Here is an 18,427-nt window from a genome sequence, read left to right on the forward strand (position 1 = left end):
GGAGACCAGCAGCCCGGATCCCGATTGTCCACAGTGGCCCCGTGCCTGCCACCTCCTTGGAAACCTTCCAAGTGTACCCTAGTGGAGGTGGAGGTGTGTGAGGGGTGGAGGTGTGCTGTAAGACCCGGCGCTCAGAGTGGCTTCTAAGCCTCAAGTCAGTCGTATTGAGCATTTGCTGTGAGCTAAGTGCTTGGGAGAGTACAGTACAAGAATATCACAGACACATTCCCTGCCCACAACAAGCTTAGAGTCTAGAGGGGGAGGCAGACGTTACTAGAAACAAATAAATTACAGATACGTAAGTGCTATGGGGCTGGGAGAGGGGATGAATAAAGGGAGATAGGTCGGGTGATGCAGAAGGGAGTGGGAGAAGTGGAACAATCATTATTATTATTCTTTATTAGATTGTCCAGGAAAGGAGGCCATTATTCATTCATTCAGTCGTGTTTATTGAGCACTCACTGCGTGCAGAGCACTATTCTAAGAGCTTAGAAAGTACAGTTCGGCAACAAATAAAGACAGTCCCTACCCAACAACGGGCTCACAGTCCATTACATCTCCTGTACTGGAGCTTAGTTAAATGTGAGGTCCTTCGATAAAACTCCGGGCACTCATGGATTCTAATCCCGGCTCTGCCACTTGTCTGCTCTGTGACCTTGGGCAAGTCACTTCACTTCTCTGGGCCTCAGTTTCCTCATCTGTAAACGTGGCTCAGTGGAAAGAGCATGGGCTTTGGAGTCAGAGGTCATGGGTTCGAATCCCGGCTCTGCCACTTGTCAGCTGTGTGACTGTGGGCAAGTCACTTAACTTTTCTGTGCCTCAGTTCCCTCATCTGTAAAATGGGGGTTAAGACTGTGAGCCCCACGTGGGACAACCTGCTTCCCCTGTGTCTACCCCAGTGCTTAGAACAGTGCTCTCACATAGTAGGCACTTAACAAATACCAACATTATTAAAATGGGAAACAAGACTATGAGCTCTACGTGGGACTGGGACTGGGTCCAACCTGATTTGCTTGCATCCACCTCAGCTCTTAGAACAGTGCCTGACACATAATAAGCACTTAACAGATACCACTAATTAAAGATATGAGGGGCTTAGTTTTCTTTCCACACAACAGCCGCTTGTGGACTTCGTTCTTTTTCAGCTCCCCTCAACCTTTCTTTCCTTCCATGAATCTTTGCAACTTGAATCATGTGGGACCTGCTTATTTTGTATCTACCCCAGCACTTAGTACGGTGCTTGGCACATAGTAAGCATTTAACAGATGCCACAGTTATTATATGGTACAAAGATGTGAAATGACTTGCCCAGTGTGCAATCCAAATTATGAAAGATGGGATTAGAAATCAGGGGTTTGTGGTGGTTTTTTATTTGTAGTTTAGCTCTCCTCTTTTTCTCTTTCCATCATCCCCCTTTCATCTCCTTGCTTTCCTGTTCCTCTCTCCCCTCCTCCACCCCAAGGGTCAGACGATCTGTTCTCTGTATTCTTTTCATACAGAGGTCTTGGGCATGTAAGAGAAGGGACAGATGACAGACCCTGTAGCATAATTCTAATTTTAGCCTCGACACTACCCCATTGTATGCCATCAGGCACATTCTTCTGTCTCTTCTAATGGGAATGACCCAAATCATGAGAGGTCAGTGAGAAATAACTTAAAAAAAAAAACCCAACAGTGCCACATTTTGCTATTAAAGCACTGTGCCGACCAGAATTACAGCAAGACATGTGGTATAGCAGTACTGGTTGCAATCTCTTTTTCTGTAACAGAATCAGCCGTGGGAACAGTTTAAAGTTGAAGGGCACAATAAAAAAAGTTGCGAAAGAGCAGCTGCAAAATTGAAAAGGTGAAAAAGAGTTTTTCTTGGTCTTACAACTCAACCACCACATCTTGCCTGGTCACGAAAGCGGAAAAAGGAATTTCAGGCTCATGTCTGTATCCATATGATGTTAGAGGCAGCCTGGGCGTGAATTAGAGAAGCAGCATGGCATAGTGGATAGAGCACGGGCCTGGGAGTCGGAGAAGGTCATGGATTCCAATCCCGGCCTCGCCACTTGTCTGCTGTGTGACCTTGGGCAAGTCACTTTACTTCTCTCAGCCTCAGTTGCTTCATCTGTAAAATGGGGATTGAGACAGCCCCACAAGGGACGGGGACAGTCCAACCTGATTTGCTTGTATCCACCCTAGTGCTTAGTATAGTGCCTGGCACATAGCAAGCACTTAACAAATACCATAATTATTATTATTAGAAAAGGGCACTTCCCATCTTCCCATCCTAACTGGGAGCCCTGGAAAAAAAGATGAAAAAGACTATTCTCCGATTAACCTCGTAGGCCTGGATCTCATTTGGATCAGTTGTTCAGGAATAAGAAAAGAGCCGAACGGATCCGGGCTCATATGGTAGCAATTTCTGCATTCCGCGAAGCGGTCGGTTCTTGCACCATAAGTCAACAGGACCGTAGATGACATATTATTGAAAGAATTAAGAAAAAACAGACCCGCAAAAAGTTTAACAGCTCTCTTTTGGGATCTATTACGGCAGTTTAAAGCTCAGCGCAATTCCCCGGTGAACTCGGTCGAATCGAATACAAGTCCCCCTTGGTGGACGCGGTGGCGGAGTTGTGAGAAAAGACAGGGCAGGCGGAACCTATTGAGACTGAACCCGGTTTGCCATTAAAATGGCAAGTTGGGTTCCAGATCCTTTGAGCCTGAGCCACATCCAGCCGCACCGTTGAACAGACTGCAGCTTTGTAGCGAAGCAGTGTGGTGTAGTGGATAGAACACGGTCCTGGGAGTCAAAACAATAATAATAATAATGCTAGTATTTGTTAAGCGCTTACTATGTGCCAAACACTGTTCTAAGTGCTGGGGTAGATATAAGGTAATCAGGTTGTCCCACGTACGGCTCACAGTCTTCGACCTCATTTTATAGATGAGGTAACCAAGGCACAGAGAAGTGAAGTGACTTGCCCAAGGACACAGCTTACAAGTGGCGGAGCCGGGATTAGAACCCATGACCTCTGACTCCCAAACCTGGGCTCTTTCCATTGAGCCACGTTGCTTCTCAAGAAGAGCATGGGTTCTAATCCCAGCTCCGCCACTTGTCTTGCTGGGGGACCTTGGAAAAGTCACTTCTCCTCTCTGGGCTTTAGTGACTTCATCTGGAAAATGGGAGTTTAAGAGTGCGTGCCCAGTGTGGGATTGGGACTGTGTCCAACCTGATTAACTTGTATCTACCCTGGCACTTTGAACAGTGTTTGGCACAGAGTAAATGCTAAAGTACCATTGTTGTTATTATTCAGGAAAATTGAGCTGTGGTGAGCTCCTGGGGTCTATGCCGTGCCCTCCCCCAGCCACAGCCCAAAATCTGGGAATCCCCAAGCCACTACCAGCCCTGGGAGTTTGAGCTTGCAAAAGAATCTTGACCTGTAAGTCTGAAACCACGTAGGAAAAAAAGTACGTGAAGGAGAACAACCTGGATGTGTAAAATTTGGATATTGGAAACTGGTGTCTTTGTTGTTTTGTTTTGGAAAGGGGTGTGTGTTTGTTTTGTTTTTGGGAGGGTGAAGGGGGGTTGCGTTTGCCAGTAACTTTAGCCAGAATGGATTTTGGAGCACAACTTTAGGAACTGATTCAGTCATTTTTATTGAGTGCTTATTGTGTGCAGAACACTGTACTAAGCACTTAGGAGGGTACAGTACACAATAAATAGGCACATTCCCTGCTCACAATGAGCTTGCAGTCTAGAGGGGGACACAGACATTAATATAAATAAATTGGGTTGTCTCCCTCTCTCTATCTACCCCCTCCCCTTCCCTTCCTTTTCCCCTTCTTTCATTTATTCATTCATTCGTATTTATTGAGCACTTACTGTGTGCAGAGCACTGTCCTACACACTTGAGAGAGTACAATTTAACAATAAACAGACACATCTCCAGTCTAGAGGAGACACAGACGTAATATAAATAAGTAAATAAATGACAGCTATGTACCCAAGTGCTATGGAGCTGGGAGGGGGGATTAATAAAGGGATCACTGCCCTAAGCTCTTGGGAGAGTTCAATATAACAATAAACAGACACATTCCCTGCCCACAATGAGCTTCTATCTCTTCTCCCTCCTCTCTCTCCCTCATCATAAGCTGGTGATATTCATGGGGATAAAGGAAAAGTTCTGTGTTACCACCCCCATGCTAACCAAGAGGAAAACCAGAAAAAACCTGAAGCTAACAGTTGGTCCTTTATTCAAAAACCTCATTCATGTCAACACAGCAAACCGACCCCCTACAGCTTCTGTGAATTCCACGGAAGTGCGCTCGGAGACCTCTAGGTCCTAACATCTTCCCTATTTGCCTTGTCTTACGAAAACTCTCGTGATTTAGTTTTCCAATGAGCAAACAGCATTTCAGACGGATAGCCTGTGTGTTTATAAGGAAATTACTAATATACTGTAGTGGGATACCCATCCTCCCGCCTCCTTGGCTGAGCTTCTATAATTTTTCAAAACCTCAAACTAATGATTTTGCTGCGGGCCAAGCAGCGTCGTTGGCCGCAGTGAGCTGAGCTCTGCCAAAAGCAATCTTGTGGGATATTGATACTCAGAGGTCTTCATACGAGGCCTCCGGTAAAGAAAGTTTACTCTAGGGTTGTTTCAAATCCACACACTCTCTTTCCACGACTCCTTCCCAAAATGGGTGAAAGCAATTGCTGAAACAACACTCGATCGTTTATCATTGCCGATGTGGTAATAGGGTAAAGTACACCACCGGCATTTCCATAAATCTTATTGTATTTATCGAGCGCTTACTTTGTGCAGAGCACTGTACTGAGTGCTTATTTCGCACTGCAGTGAGCGCTTGCGAGGATCCAATTGAAGTAGCAGTCATGATCCCTGCCCTCAAGGAGATTGGAATCTAATAGTAATAAAAATTGTCTTGTTTGTTAAGTGCTTACCCTTTGCCAAGCACTATCCTAAGCACAGGGGTAGGTACAAGATAATCAAGTCCCACATGGGGCTCACAGCCTAAGTAGGAATTCTGATGAGGAGACAAATGCTAAAATAAATTCTAGATGATAGGAATAGATCATTGAGAATAAAGATATATATGTAAGGGTGCTGAAGGGCTGAAGAGGCAGTTGAGATGTTAATGGGTGAGGAGATAGGGAATTATAATTGTAACAGTATTTGTTAAGCACTTACTATGTGTCAAACACTGTTCTAAGTGCTGGGTAGATACAAATTAATCGGGAGGGATACAGTCCCTGTCACACAAGGGGCTCACAGTCTAAGGAGGAAGGAGAATGAAATAGTGAACACCCATTTTTTAGTTGAGGAAACTGAGGCCCAGAGAAGTTAAGAGACCTGCCCAGGGTTGCAAAGCAGGCAATTGTGGTATTTGTTAAGCACTTAGTATGTGCCAGGCACTATACTAAGCACAGGAGTGGATACAAGCAAATTGTATTGGACACAGACCCTGTCCCTCATGGGGTTCACAGTCTTAATCCAAGTTTTATAGATGAGTTAACTGAGTCACAGAGAAGTGAAGTGACTTCCCCAAGGCCACACAGCAGACAAATGGCAGAGCTGGGATTAGAGCTCCTGTCCATGTGACTCCCAGGCCTGTGCTCTATCCACTTGGCCGCGCTGCCTAATCAGGGAAATCCTCCTAAAGGAGGTGAGGTAGTGAGATAATACGAAGTAGCGTGGATATGTTTATAGGCTTTATATGTTCGTGTGGGCCTTTATGATTAAAAACGCAGTGGTTGTTCAAAATGGCTGTAGTCCTAACTCCTTTCCCTCATTATAGTTGTAGTTTTTCCTGCTTATGAATCTTTTCCGGGAATAAATCCGCATTCCCACTGCTGTTTCAGGAGCATATGAAATTCCCCTTCATTTCCCTACCTAGTAGAATATTATTATTTAACGTGTGTTGAGTGTCAACATTAGGGCTAAGTATTATATAGAAAATTACAGCTGTGTTATTGCAGTGCCGATGTGCAGCTGTTTGGCAGCTGCTGCGTTTCACCCCAGGCATAAAAACCTTAGTTGTTTTTGACTCCTTGCAGCGCTCTGCCCCCCACATCCAGTCAGTTGCCTAATTGCCCCTTTAACAACAATTGTGATTCAGTGACTTTTCCTTTGTTCTGCTGGGAAAGTTGTCCAGGCCCTGTTGGATCTTTCCTAAACTCTTCCAGTCCACTTACTGATTCCAGTGAGAGAAATAGAGTGTGTGTGGATGTGCGATCTCTGCTGGGTTTCCCAGATTGTGAAATCCCAAAAAGAACAAATATTAAACAGGTTCTAATCCCGGCTCTGCCCCTTTGTCTGCAGTGTGCCCTTGGGCAAGTCACTTCATTTCTCTGGGCCTCAGTTACTTCATCTGTAAAAGGGGGATTAAGACTGTGAGCCCTTCGTGGGACAGAGACTGTGTCCATCCTAATCAGCTTATATCTATCCCAGCGCTCAGAACAGTGCTTGGCACGTAGCAGTTACCAAATACTATTATTATTATTCTTTCAATTGTATTTAGTGAGCACTTACTGTGTGCAGAGCACTGTAGTAAGCGCTTGGGAAAGTACAATACAAAAATAAACTGACATTCCCTGCCCACAATGAGCTCATAGTCTAGAGGGGGGAGACAGACATCAATACAAATAAATGAAATTACAGATATGTACAAAGGTGCTTTGGGGCTTGGAGGAGGGGAAGGGTAAAGGGAGAGGAAAATAAAGCAAAGAATGAAGAACATTATGAGGAAGAAGTATAAACACATCAGGATGAAGGAATTCCTAACCTTGCTGATCTGTTACTACCGAACACACACCCTCCACTCTTCTGACACCAACCTAGCCTCTGGTAACTCTTTTTTATCCCACCCCTTTTGTAACTCTTCTCTGTGACTCTCTTTTATCCCACCTCCAAACACTTGCCCACGTCCTCCTTCGGACCTGGAACTTCCTCCCTCTTCATATCTGACCATCCACCACTCGGATTGTCTCCCCTGATTGCTGTATTGCACTTTGAGAAGCAGCGTCGCTCAGTGGAAAGAGCCCGGGCTTGGGAGTCAGAGGTCATGGATTCTAATCCCGGCTCCGCCGCTTGTCAGCTGTTTGACCTTGGGCAAGTCACTTCACTTCTCTGGGTCTCAGTTACCTCATCTGTAAAATGGGGATGAAGACTGTGAGCCCTATATGGGACAACCTGTTTACCTTGAATCTACCCCAGCACTTAGAACAGTGCTTGGCAAATAGTAAGTGCTTAACAAATACCAACCTTTTTTTCTCAAGCGCTTAGTACAGTGCTCTGCACACATTAAGCGCTGAGTAAATTCGAATGAATGGATGAATGAATGAAAACCCTTCAGAAAATCACATCTTCTCCAAGAGGCCTTCCCAGACTAAGCCCTTCATTTCCCTTCTGCCCTCCTCTCTGTGACAACTATGAACTTGGCTGGGTAACCCTTAAGCGCTTTGATTCTCAGCCTAGTCCAACAGACCTTTTGGAAATATTTGTATACTCTGCTATTTCCCGTATTCCCAATCTCTTTAAATGTCTCACTCCCCCTGTAGACAGGTCAGTCAGTCCGTCTTATTTAGATCTTACCATACAGAGCTGAGGTGATGATGGGTGAGGAGATAGTAAATTTTATTATTATGATATACTTCAAGTGCTTACTATGTGTCAAGCATTGTTCTAAGAGTTGGGGGAAAATACAAATACTAAGGCTGGGGAGAGTACAATATGACAATAAACAGGCACATTCCCTGCCCTCCCCCACCAACTTCAAAGGCTTATTGAAGACACATCTCCAAAAAGCCTTCCTTGACTAAACCCTTCTCACCACTTCTCCCCCTCCCTTCTGCGCTGCTCTTACATGCTCCTTCATGCATCCTCCCTCCATCCTCACAGCATATATAATAATAATAATAATAATGTTGATATTTGTAAAGGGCTTACTATGTGCCGAGCACTGTTCTAAGCCCTGGGGTAGATACAGGGTAGTCAGGTTGTCCCACGTGAGGCTCACAGTCTTAATCCCCATTTTACAGATGAGGGAACTGAGGCACTGAGAAGTGAAGTGAATTGCCCAAAGTCACACAGCTGACTGGTGGTGGAGCTGGGATTAGAACCCATGACCCATAGAACCCGAGAAGCAGCGTGGCTCAGTGGAAAGAACCCGGGCTTGGGAGTCAGAGGTCATGAGTTCGAATGCCAGCTCTGCCACTTGTCAGCTGTGTGGTGGTGGGCAAGTCACTTAACTTCTCTGTGCCTCAGTTACCTCATCTGTAAAATGGGGATTAACTATGAGCCTCATGTGGGGCGACCTGATTACCCTGTATCTACCCCAGTGCTTAGAACAGTGCTCTGTACATAGTAAGCGCTTAACAAATACCAACATTATTACTATGTGGGACAACCTGATTACCCTGTATCTACCCCAGTTCTTAGAACAGTGCTCTGCACATAGTAAGCGCTTAACAAATACCAACATTATTATTATTATTATGACCCCTGACTCCTAAACACGTGCTCTTTCCACTGAGCCAGGCTGCAGATGAGGTATCTGAGGCACCGAGAAGTTAAGTGACTTGCCCAAAGTCACACAGCTGACAGGTGGTGGAGCCGGGATTAGAACCCATGACCTCTGACTCCTAAGCCCGGGCTCTTTCCACTGAGCCATGCTGCTTCTCTGTGTATGTGTCTGTAATTTATTTATTTATCTATTTAATTATATTAATGTTTGTCTACCCCTCCAGACTGTGAGCTCTTTGTGGGCAGGAATGGGTCTGTTTGTTGTTCTATTGTATTCTCCCAAGCGGTTAGTACAGTGCTTTGCACACAGTAAGCGCTTAATAAATAGGATTGAATGAGTGAAAGCTCCTTATAGGCAAGGATCGCATCCTTCAACTCTGTTGTACTTTGCCAGCTAATACAGTGCTTTCTACAGAGTAAGTGCTCAATATATACCATCATTCATTCATTCAGTCGGATTTATTGAGCGTTTACTGTGTACAGTGCACTGTACTAAGCACTTGGAAGAGTACAATGCAAGAATAAACAGACACATTTCCTGTCCAAATGATTGCTGTCCAGGCAAGTAAGTAATCAGGATAGGATTAAAGGACACCAGTGCTAGGGGTGGGTGTCGGCCTGATGTGAATGGGGTTTCCTGAGATAATCGGAGAGGCGTTGTGAGGTGTTTTTTTTTTCCTTGAAGCTGGGTAGAGTTATGATGGGGCAGATTTGTGGGAGAAGGGAATTTGATGCTGGGGGAACAGAATGAGTTAGGTAGGGGTCAGAGGTGAGAGACTCAAGAGTGAGGTACCCCATTAAAAGATAAACTGGGTCAGGGCTTTAAACTCGTTAAGGACAGCGAACGCATCTGTTCATTCTGCTCTATGGTACTCTTCCAAGCACTTAGCACAATGCTCAGTGCATAGTGAGCACTCAGCAAATACCACTGACTGATTAACTGAGGGAAAGCATCATGATGTAGTGGATAGAGCACAGGCCCGGGGGTCAGAAGCTCATGGGTTCTAATCCTGACTGCCGCTTGTCTGCTGTGTGCCCTTAGGAAAGTCGGTCACTTCACTGCTCCGTGCCTCAGTTCCCTCATCTGTAAAATGGGGATTCATAATAATAATAATAATGTTGTATTTGTTAAGCACTTACTATGTGCCAAGCACTGTTCTAAGTGCTGGGGTAGATACAAGGTAATCAGGTTGTCCCACAAAGAGCTCACAGTCTTCATCCACATTTTACAGATGAGGTAACTGAGGTACAGAGAAGTGAAATGACTTGCCCAAGGTCACACAGCTGACAAATGGCAGAGCCAGGATTAGAACCCATGACATCTGACTCTCAAGTCTGTGAGCCCCATGTGGGATAGGAACTGTGTCCAACTCGATTTCCTTGTATCCACCCCAGCGCTTAGTACGGTGTCTGGCACACAGTAAGCGCTTAACGAATATCACAATTATTATGGAGGAGTGCAGGCCGGGAAGTAGCAGGGGAGGAGACCTGATCTGTAAAATGGAGACAGCGAGCCTCGAGGCCCGTGTTAAGGAGTTTCTGCTCGAAGCTGAGGGAGGTGGGAAATCACTGGAGGGTATTAGGAGAGAAAACATTCCTTGCAACTTAGACCAGTCTCAGGGCATTGCAACAGCAAGTCAACTTTTAAAAAATCTTAATTGTAGGCGCTGTTTTTCCATCACAGTTGGATTCCTTAATCCTCATAGTAGTCTCACATTCGATGACAACTTAACCAAAGAATTCCTAAATGGGGAGGTATGGTCTTTGCTCCCATAGGTGAATTTCACCGTCATCTTAGAGCACAAATAACAATTAAATACACTGCATGTTGATGGTTAGTGCAAGTGATTGTCTGATTTGGGGGTCTTTTTATAGCTCTGCAAGTAGTTTGTTCTAGTTGAAAAGTCAATTAGTTGAGCACTTCACAACTCTTTATTTGGAGGTACACCTTTCCATCAACCAGTGATATTTATTGAGCGCCTGCTCTGTGCCAAGCACTGTACTAAGCACTCGCGAGAGTACAGTGGAGTGAATAGACGTGATCCACTAAATTAGAAGCTCTATTAGGGCAAGGATCATGTCTGTCAACTCTATTGTACTGTACTCTTTGAAGTGCTTAGTACAGTGTTCTGTGCAGAGAAAGCCCTCAAAAAATATCATTCATTCATTGATCCTTGCCATCTAGGGGCTTCTAATGCAGTGGGAAGAGAGAGGAGACGGTGGACCGTAGCTTCACCCCCCATATTAAGACGGCTTTGATGGGATGGGGAGAGAGGACCATGTTTGTAGGTTGTGGCGGTGGGATCCCTGGTTTGGCATGGTTCACATAGGCCTCCACCTTCTTTCACATCATTGTATTGGAGAAGAGCAATTGCAGATGGCAACCCTAACAGATTTTCAGGAAATAGTCTTCCTGAAGCATTTCACAGCTCATTGGTGTGCTGTTGCAGGCCAACAAGATAGGGTTGATCCGGACCGTCCCCTTACACTTCTCCTTAAACTGTTTCATTCAAGTGACTATTCAGGAAAATAATTTCAATGCCTCCTACAGTAACTCATTTCTGGAGCTCACAACCCATAGACTGAAGATTCTTCGGTATTTTTATGCCTAAATTGCATCAGGGTGGATTTATAATAAGCCCATTTCCTCTTATTATCTCCTTAGCCTCCTCGGAATAATACTACTTAGTATCTTTGAAGGGCCTGATTAAATTGCCCTCAGTTACTTCTCTAGGCTAATTAATCTCACGTCCTTCAACTTTTCCACAAGAGATCTTTTTTTCCTACCTCGTGATGTGCTTTAGATACCGGGGGCAAGGAAACCTTGCTGTGGTCAAGATATATTGCCTCAACCATTTCTTTCAGCTGCTAGGCCTATTGCTATCATTTCAAAGAAATTATTGTAGCATCAGTCTGACAGTATTTATTCTCCACAAAGCCATGTTGATATTACCCAGTACATTGTACTTTCCTAGGTGTTTACAAACTGAATTTTTTCTTCATTTTTTCCAGTATTTTGCCTGATATGGAAGTGAAACTGTTCAGTTCATACTTGTAGGAAACTTCTTTTTTTTTCTTTTTTTACGGTTAGGAAATCTGTTTGTCTTTGTTCATTTTTCCAGTTCATCACCACATTTCATGAGTTTTAAAATGATCTTTCAATATCTAATAGCTGTATAAGCCTCATTTTTTCCACACTGAAAACAGGGAAGATAATATGCACAAACCTCACGGGGATGTGGAGATTGAAATAACATTTTTGTGAAGGAGGGTTTTGAGAAAAAAACTCAAAAGATTTTGTTTTGGTAATTGCTTGCTGGTATAGTATACCTCTCATACCGGGCTGACTTCTCTCGTTTTATCTTTTTTGTCTTCTCCTGCAAGCGTATTGAAGGAGGTGTATATAGCCTTCAATCCCGAAGCCGTGGTTGTGCAGCTGGGGGCCGATACGATGGCCGGAGACCCCATGTGCTCTTTTAACATGACTCCAGTGGGGATCGGCAAGTGTCTGAACTACATCCTTCAGTGGCAGCTGGCTACCCTCATCCTGGGTGGAGGTAAGCACATTCAGTGTCACCCAGACGGGTTAATTTCCTTTCCTGTTTGGAGAAAACCTTCCTGCAGTGACTAGGGTCTTCTTATAATAGTAAATATAATCATGAAAGTATTCATCGTGGTATCTGTTAAGCGCTTACTAAGTGCCAACCACTGTACCGAGCCCCGGGATAGATCCAGGGTAAGCAGGATGGACGCAGTCCCTGTCCCATAAGGGGCTCGCTGTCCAAGGGGAAGGGAGAACAGGGATCGAATCCCGGTACTACAGGATGAGGAAATTGAGGCAAAGGGAAGTTAAGAGAACTTGGCCCAAGGTCACTCAGCAGGCAATAATAATTATTTTGGTATTAAGTACCTGCTATGCGCCATGCACTGTACTAAGCACTGGGGTGGATGCAAGCAAATCGGGTTGAACACAGTTCCCCTCCCACATAGGGCTCACAGACTCAATCCCCACAGTCTCAATTACAGAAGAGGTAACTGAGGCTCAGAGAAGTGAAGTGATCTGCCCAAGGTCACACAGCGGATATGGGACAAAGCCAGGATTAGAACCCATGAGCTTCTGAGTCCCAGGCCCGGGCTTTATCCATTATACCATCCTGCATCTTTGGCAAGTGGTGGAATCAGTATTCAAACTTGGATTCTCCGATTCCCAGTCCTTTGCTCTTTCCACTAAGCCATGCTGCTGGTGACTTGCCTGGACCCTCTAGACTGTAAATTGGTTGTGGGCAGGGAATGTGTCTATCTATTGTTGTAGTGTACTCTTCCAAGAGCTTAGTACAGTGCTCAACACACAATAGGTGCTCAGTAAATATGATTGAATGAATGAATGAATGGACCGTAAGTGGAACAGAGCAGCAGCAGCAGCATAATAATAATAATAACCATTATTATAGTGCTTGGCACAGAGTAAGTGCATAACAAATCCTATAATAATAATTCATGTAATATGATAAAATAATTATTATAGGATCGTTACAATATTATTGTACGATGTCTTGTGCTCTTTCTATGTGCCAAACACTAGAGTAAGTGCTTGGGTAGATACAATGCAGTCAGATCAGTCCGGGTCCATGTCCCATGTGGTGCCTTCAGTCCGAGAGAGAGGGAGAATGGGTATTTAATACTTTTTACAGTTGAGGAAACTGAGGCACTGGGAGGTTAAGTGACTTACCCAATATCACACAGCAGGCAGATTGGTAAATCTAAATTAAAAACTGGGTCTCCAGACTCCAAGGCCTATGTTTTTTCTACTAGCCTTAGTAATTTTCTTCCAGTTGAGGAAGGGAATATTTTTTCCCTCTAAGGTTTGGGAACGTGCACCGGCGCACCAATGGAAGAACCCAAATCTATTGACTTCTCTGGGACTCAGTTACCTCATCTGTGAAATGGAGATTAAGACTGTGAGCCCCATGTGGCACATGGACTGTGTCCAACCCAATTAGCTTGTATCTATCCCGGCACGTAGTATAGTGCCTGGCACATAGCAAAGTGTTTAACAAATACCATAAAAAAAACCCAAAAAAACCAGAGGTTGACCTGGCAGAAAGGAAGCCCAGGATTGTATTCCGTGAGTTCCCTTCACTGGCATGAGCTCCTTGGCAAACTCTAGTCAAAGCCTCTATTCCTTTAGCAGAGGTCCGTGGAGGTTAACATTTGCCTGCCATTGTCTGGGAATAGAGAGAACTTTAATCTGCCTTCTCTGTGGTGTTTGATTCGCACGTTTAATGAAACTTACGGTGGGGCTTTTCTTTAAAAGTTAGCACTAAAACTCAAATTATTTCTGGTATGTTTGGTTTGAATGTTTCCACACTGTATTGAAAGGATGGTCTGGGGAAAGAGTTTGGATATGTTACAGAAAGCAGAATTCAGATATTCAGTAGGAGCCTCTTGGGTATTTTTTGCCTTCACTGGGTCGTTCTGATGTTTTGCATTACTTAGTGGTCAGAAAATAAGCTGAGTCTTTTCAATGGAAACATTTATACATTTGTGAAAGGATCCTTTGTATTAGGATATAATGACCTCAGCCACCTTTGAAGATGCCTAACTTAGACTATCCTCTGAATGGCTGAAATCTTTATTTCATGATTTGTGCTAGTGAAGTGGAGTGGTTGAGTGCTGCAGTTTAGATTTAAAATCGATGACCTTGCATGGATGCTAATTGATCACTCTCCAGATTATTTTGATTTCTAGAAACCCCCAGTAGAGCGTGGAGCCTGGGAGTCAAAAGACTAGGTTTCTAATCCCGGCTCTGCCAATTTTTTGTTGTGCGACCTTGGGCAAGTCACTTCATTTCTCTGGACCTTAGTTCTCTTCTTACTCCTACTTAGAGTGCCTGGCAAATAGTAAGCACTTAACGAATAACAGTATCATTATTATTATTACTTAGACTGTGAGCCCCATGCGGGACAGGGACTGTCTCCAACCCTTTGTCTCTGGGTCTCTACTCACGTCTGATTCTGTCTCTTTCTCCCCTCTCTTTTAGTTCCTTCTCTCTCCCCTGTTTCCCTCTTCTCTGTCTGTCTCTGCCTCTCATTATCTCTCTGCATCCCTGCTCACCTTTGATTCTGTCCCTTACTTCTCCTCTCTTTAGCTGCTTTTCTCTCTCCCCTGTCTCTTTTCCTCTGTCTCCCTGCCTGTCTCCACCATCTCTGTGTCTCTCTCTCTCTCTATTCACCTCTTACTGCTTCCCTCTTCTCATCTCTTTAGTTCCTTCTCCCCTTCCCTCTGTCTCCATACTTATGGGGAAGCAGCGTGGCTTAGTGGAAAGAGCATGGACTTGGGAGTCAGAAGTCGTGAGTTCTAATCCTGACTCTGCCGCCTGTCAGCTGTGTGACTTTGGGCAAGTCACTTAACTTCTCTGTGCCTCAGTTACCTCATCTGGAAAATGGGGATTAAGACTGAGCCCCATGTGGGACAACCTGATTACCTTGCATCTACCCCAGTGCTTAGAACAGTGCTCGGCACATAGTAAGCGCTTAACAAATACCATTATTATTATTATTATAATTTGTACCTATCCCAGCACGTAAAACACATAGTAAGTGCTTAACAAATACCATTTAAAATAAAAGGCCTCAGGTTGGTGGGTTCCCCACCCATAGATCACTCGGGTGAGATGGAGCCTCCCTTCGGAAATGAAGGAGGAGTTTCAGGTCAGTCACGGAGACTTCAGAATCGAGACCTGTGAAAAGAAATTGCCAAGAAGCAGTGGGACCTAATGGAGAGAGCACAGGCATTAGGAGTCAGAGGACCTAGGTTCTAATCCCGGCTCTGCCCCTGGCCTGCTGTGGGACCTTGGGCAAGTCACTTGACATCTCTGGGCCTTAATTGCCTCCTCTATAAAATGGGGATTTAATACCCGTTTCCGCTCCCCTATATCCTATGAATCCCATGCAGGACAGGGTCTGTGTCTGACCTGTAGTAAGCACACAATAAATACGACTGACTGATTGATTGGTACTGTAAGCCCCTCTTGGTTCAAGGTTTCAGCAGCCACTGTCATTGAGCTAAAGAATCTTAAACTCCTCTGTCTCCCCCCTTCTAGACTGTAAACCTGGTGTGGCCAGGGATTGTCTCTATTGCTGAATTGTCCTTTCCAAGCGCTTAGTACAGTGCTCTGCCCTCAATAAATATGATTGAATGGCCAGAGTTGGTGACAAGCAGAGGCAACCCCATATTGACCAGGCAGGGTCCGACAGGTCCCAAGGGTCGGAAACGGGGGAAAAAGCCTGAAAGTTTCCAGAAAAGCAGAATAACTCCTCCTCAGGAGCACTGAGGTGGAACCCATCCCTATACCGCCCTTCCCCCCCCCCCCCCCCCCCCCCCCCCCCGCGATTATGGCCCTCTGAATTCTGGCATTAATAACAGTAGTTATTGTAATAATTATGGTATTTGTTAAGCACTTACTATGTGCCACACAGTGTACTAAGCGCTGAGGTGGATACAAGCAGATGGGTCTGAACACAGTCCCTGTCCCACGTGGGGCTCACAGTCTCAATCCCAATTTTCCAGGTGAGGTAACTGAGGCACAGCGAAGTGAAGTGATTATCCAAGGTCTCACAACAGACAAGTGGCATAGCCGGGATCAGAACCTGTGACCTGACTCCCAGGCCCGTGCTCTATCCACTACGCCAGGCCACTCTTCAGGCAAAATTTCTTTGGCCACAGGCCTTTCCTTGGAAGTTCCTCCTATTGATCCTCACCCTTCCTGGCAAACCCCAACTTCCCATGCCTCTTCCCTTTAGATTCCTAATCGGAGCTCTTCTTCCCACGTCCATCCCCTTCAGATGTTCAGTACGGGCCCTTCCTTCTCCTTGGGTTCTGGGATTTCCTCTCACTTGCTTAACACCTCCCACCTTGCCCAAGACCTCCCCCATAATTGGCTGGGGTCGAGCTCATGTCACCAGCGGAGTGATTGACATCCCTTGCAAAAGGGCTTTTCCCTTGGGAGGGCACCTGAGGAGGAATATTTTCACCGTTCTGGAACTTCCGGGCCTTACCCCCTTTCCGACCCTCGGGACCTGTCGGCCCCTGCCCAATCAGTATGGGACTGCCTCCGCTCATCACCAACTCTGACATGTCCTTATACTCTGCCGCTTTCCCTAGCTGTAATTTATTTTCAAGTCTGTCTTCTCCACTAGAGTGTGAACTCACTGAGAGCAAGAATCATGCCTACCAGCTCTATTGTAATCTCCCAAAAACAAAAAAGTGTTGTGCATAGTAAAGGTATCACATTTCCTTCTGATGTCCCATTTCATTCAGTCAGCCAATTAATCAATTCATGGTATTTATTGAGCATTTACTACCTGCAAAGCACTGTATTAAGCACCTGGGAAGGCACTGGCTGCAAATAGACTTCAAATAAAATCAATTCCCTGTGACATCCTATAGCGCTGTTGCAGAATTCTTGTTTCCAGATAACTGTCAGATTTATTAAGTGCTTTACTGCATGCAGAGCACTTTACTAAGTGCTTGGAAAGTATAATACAACACAACAGGAGCCTTGCATATCATTAATTTCCCATAGTGGGAAACAGTCAGATTTAGAGGAAAGAGTACGGGCCGAAGAGTCGGAGGGTCTGGGTTCTAATCCTGATTCTGCCGCTTGACTGCTGGGTGCTCTTGGGCAAGCCACTTAACTTTTTGGTGCTTCAGTTTCCTCCCCTGTAAAATGGGGATTCGATACCTCTCTTCCTTTTACTTAGCCCATCAGTACCATGTGGGAAAGTAACCCTGTCCGATCTAACTCAGAGCTTAGCATGTAATATGTGCTTAATAAATGCCACTGTTATTATTTTTTACTCACGATTTCAAGGAGTCCAGAGACCCCCCTACCTCTATATCCAGTAAAATCCCTCCTTTCATTTATTTATTTATTTATATTTGTCTCTGTCTCCCCCTCTAGACCGTGAGCTTGTTATGGGCAGGGAATGTGTCTGTTGTTGTATTGTACTCTCCCAAGCACTTATTGCAGTGCTTTGCACACAGTAAGCACTCAATCAGTATGATTAATAATAATAATAAGCGCTCAATACATACGATTGAGTGAATGAATGAATGAATTCATACATTGTTTTATTGCAGTTTTCTAAGTCCTTGTACCTAAAGACTAAAATCCGGCAGGTATCTCTTGATACAGTCGATGAGGTGATGTTGCCTTAAGACCCCTAAGTCCCTTAAGACCCCTTTGCTTTGCCTAGTCAAATATGCAGCCTTCTCAAACCTGGTCAGGCTCCAGCTTGCCCACCAAACCCTAACCTAACAAGTTAAAAGAAAATGCCATAGTCCACTAGACCAGAAGCTCATCATGGGCAGGGATCGGGTCTACCCACCCTGTTGCATCGTACTCTCCCAAGCTGGTGCAGTGCTCTGTACCCAGGATGCGCTCAATAAGCAGCACTGATTGATCGACTGGACAAATATGGTAAGGCTAGTTAAAGAGAGCTTATTTGTACGGTCTGGGAATCGACGACGCGCTCTTCCTTCCCCGCTAGACTTTCTTTCCTTTCATTAAAACTTTCTCTCCCGTTTCCCTCCCCACCCCTCCGCAACCGCTCGTAACGTCTCGATTCTCGGTGGAGACAGGAGGCTACAACCTCGCCAACACGGCCCGCTGCTGGACGTACTTGACCGGGGTCATCCTGGGGCGAACACTATCCTCTGAGATCCCAGATCATGAGGTAAGACTCTGACAAGCCCTCCCTTCTTCGGGAGGAAGAGCTGAGTCATTCCACCTAATCAAAACCGCGTCCTGGCCACTCAATACCATTTTGTTGAGAGACACTCAAGTAACAATAGCACACTGTCCTGGCAGTATAGTGGACTCTTGTTCCGAAAAA

At 45.0% G+C, this 18,427-nt stretch overlaps 1 protein-coding gene across 1 annotated transcript in view; it reads left to right on the forward strand.

Moving 5' to 3' along the window:
- HDAC8 (histone deacetylase 8) overlaps positions 1–18,427 on the forward strand; it is a 121,727-nt gene that overhangs the window by 37,556 nt on the left and 65,744 nt on the right. The window contains exons 9-10 of the mRNA XM_007668293.3: positions 11,916–12,088; positions 18,174–18,268. Coding sequence (XP_007666483.2) covers positions 11,916–12,088; positions 18,174–18,268 — 268 coding nt within the window. The remainder of the gene's footprint in view (positions 1–11,915; positions 12,089–18,173; positions 18,269–18,427) is intronic.

Source organism: Ornithorhynchus anatinus, chromosome 6 (assembly GCF_004115215.2).
Source record: "Ornithorhynchus anatinus isolate Pmale09 chromosome 6, mOrnAna1.pri.v4, whole genome shotgun sequence".
Taxonomy (NCBI): Eukaryota; Metazoa; Chordata; class Mammalia; order Monotremata; family Ornithorhynchidae; genus Ornithorhynchus; species Ornithorhynchus anatinus.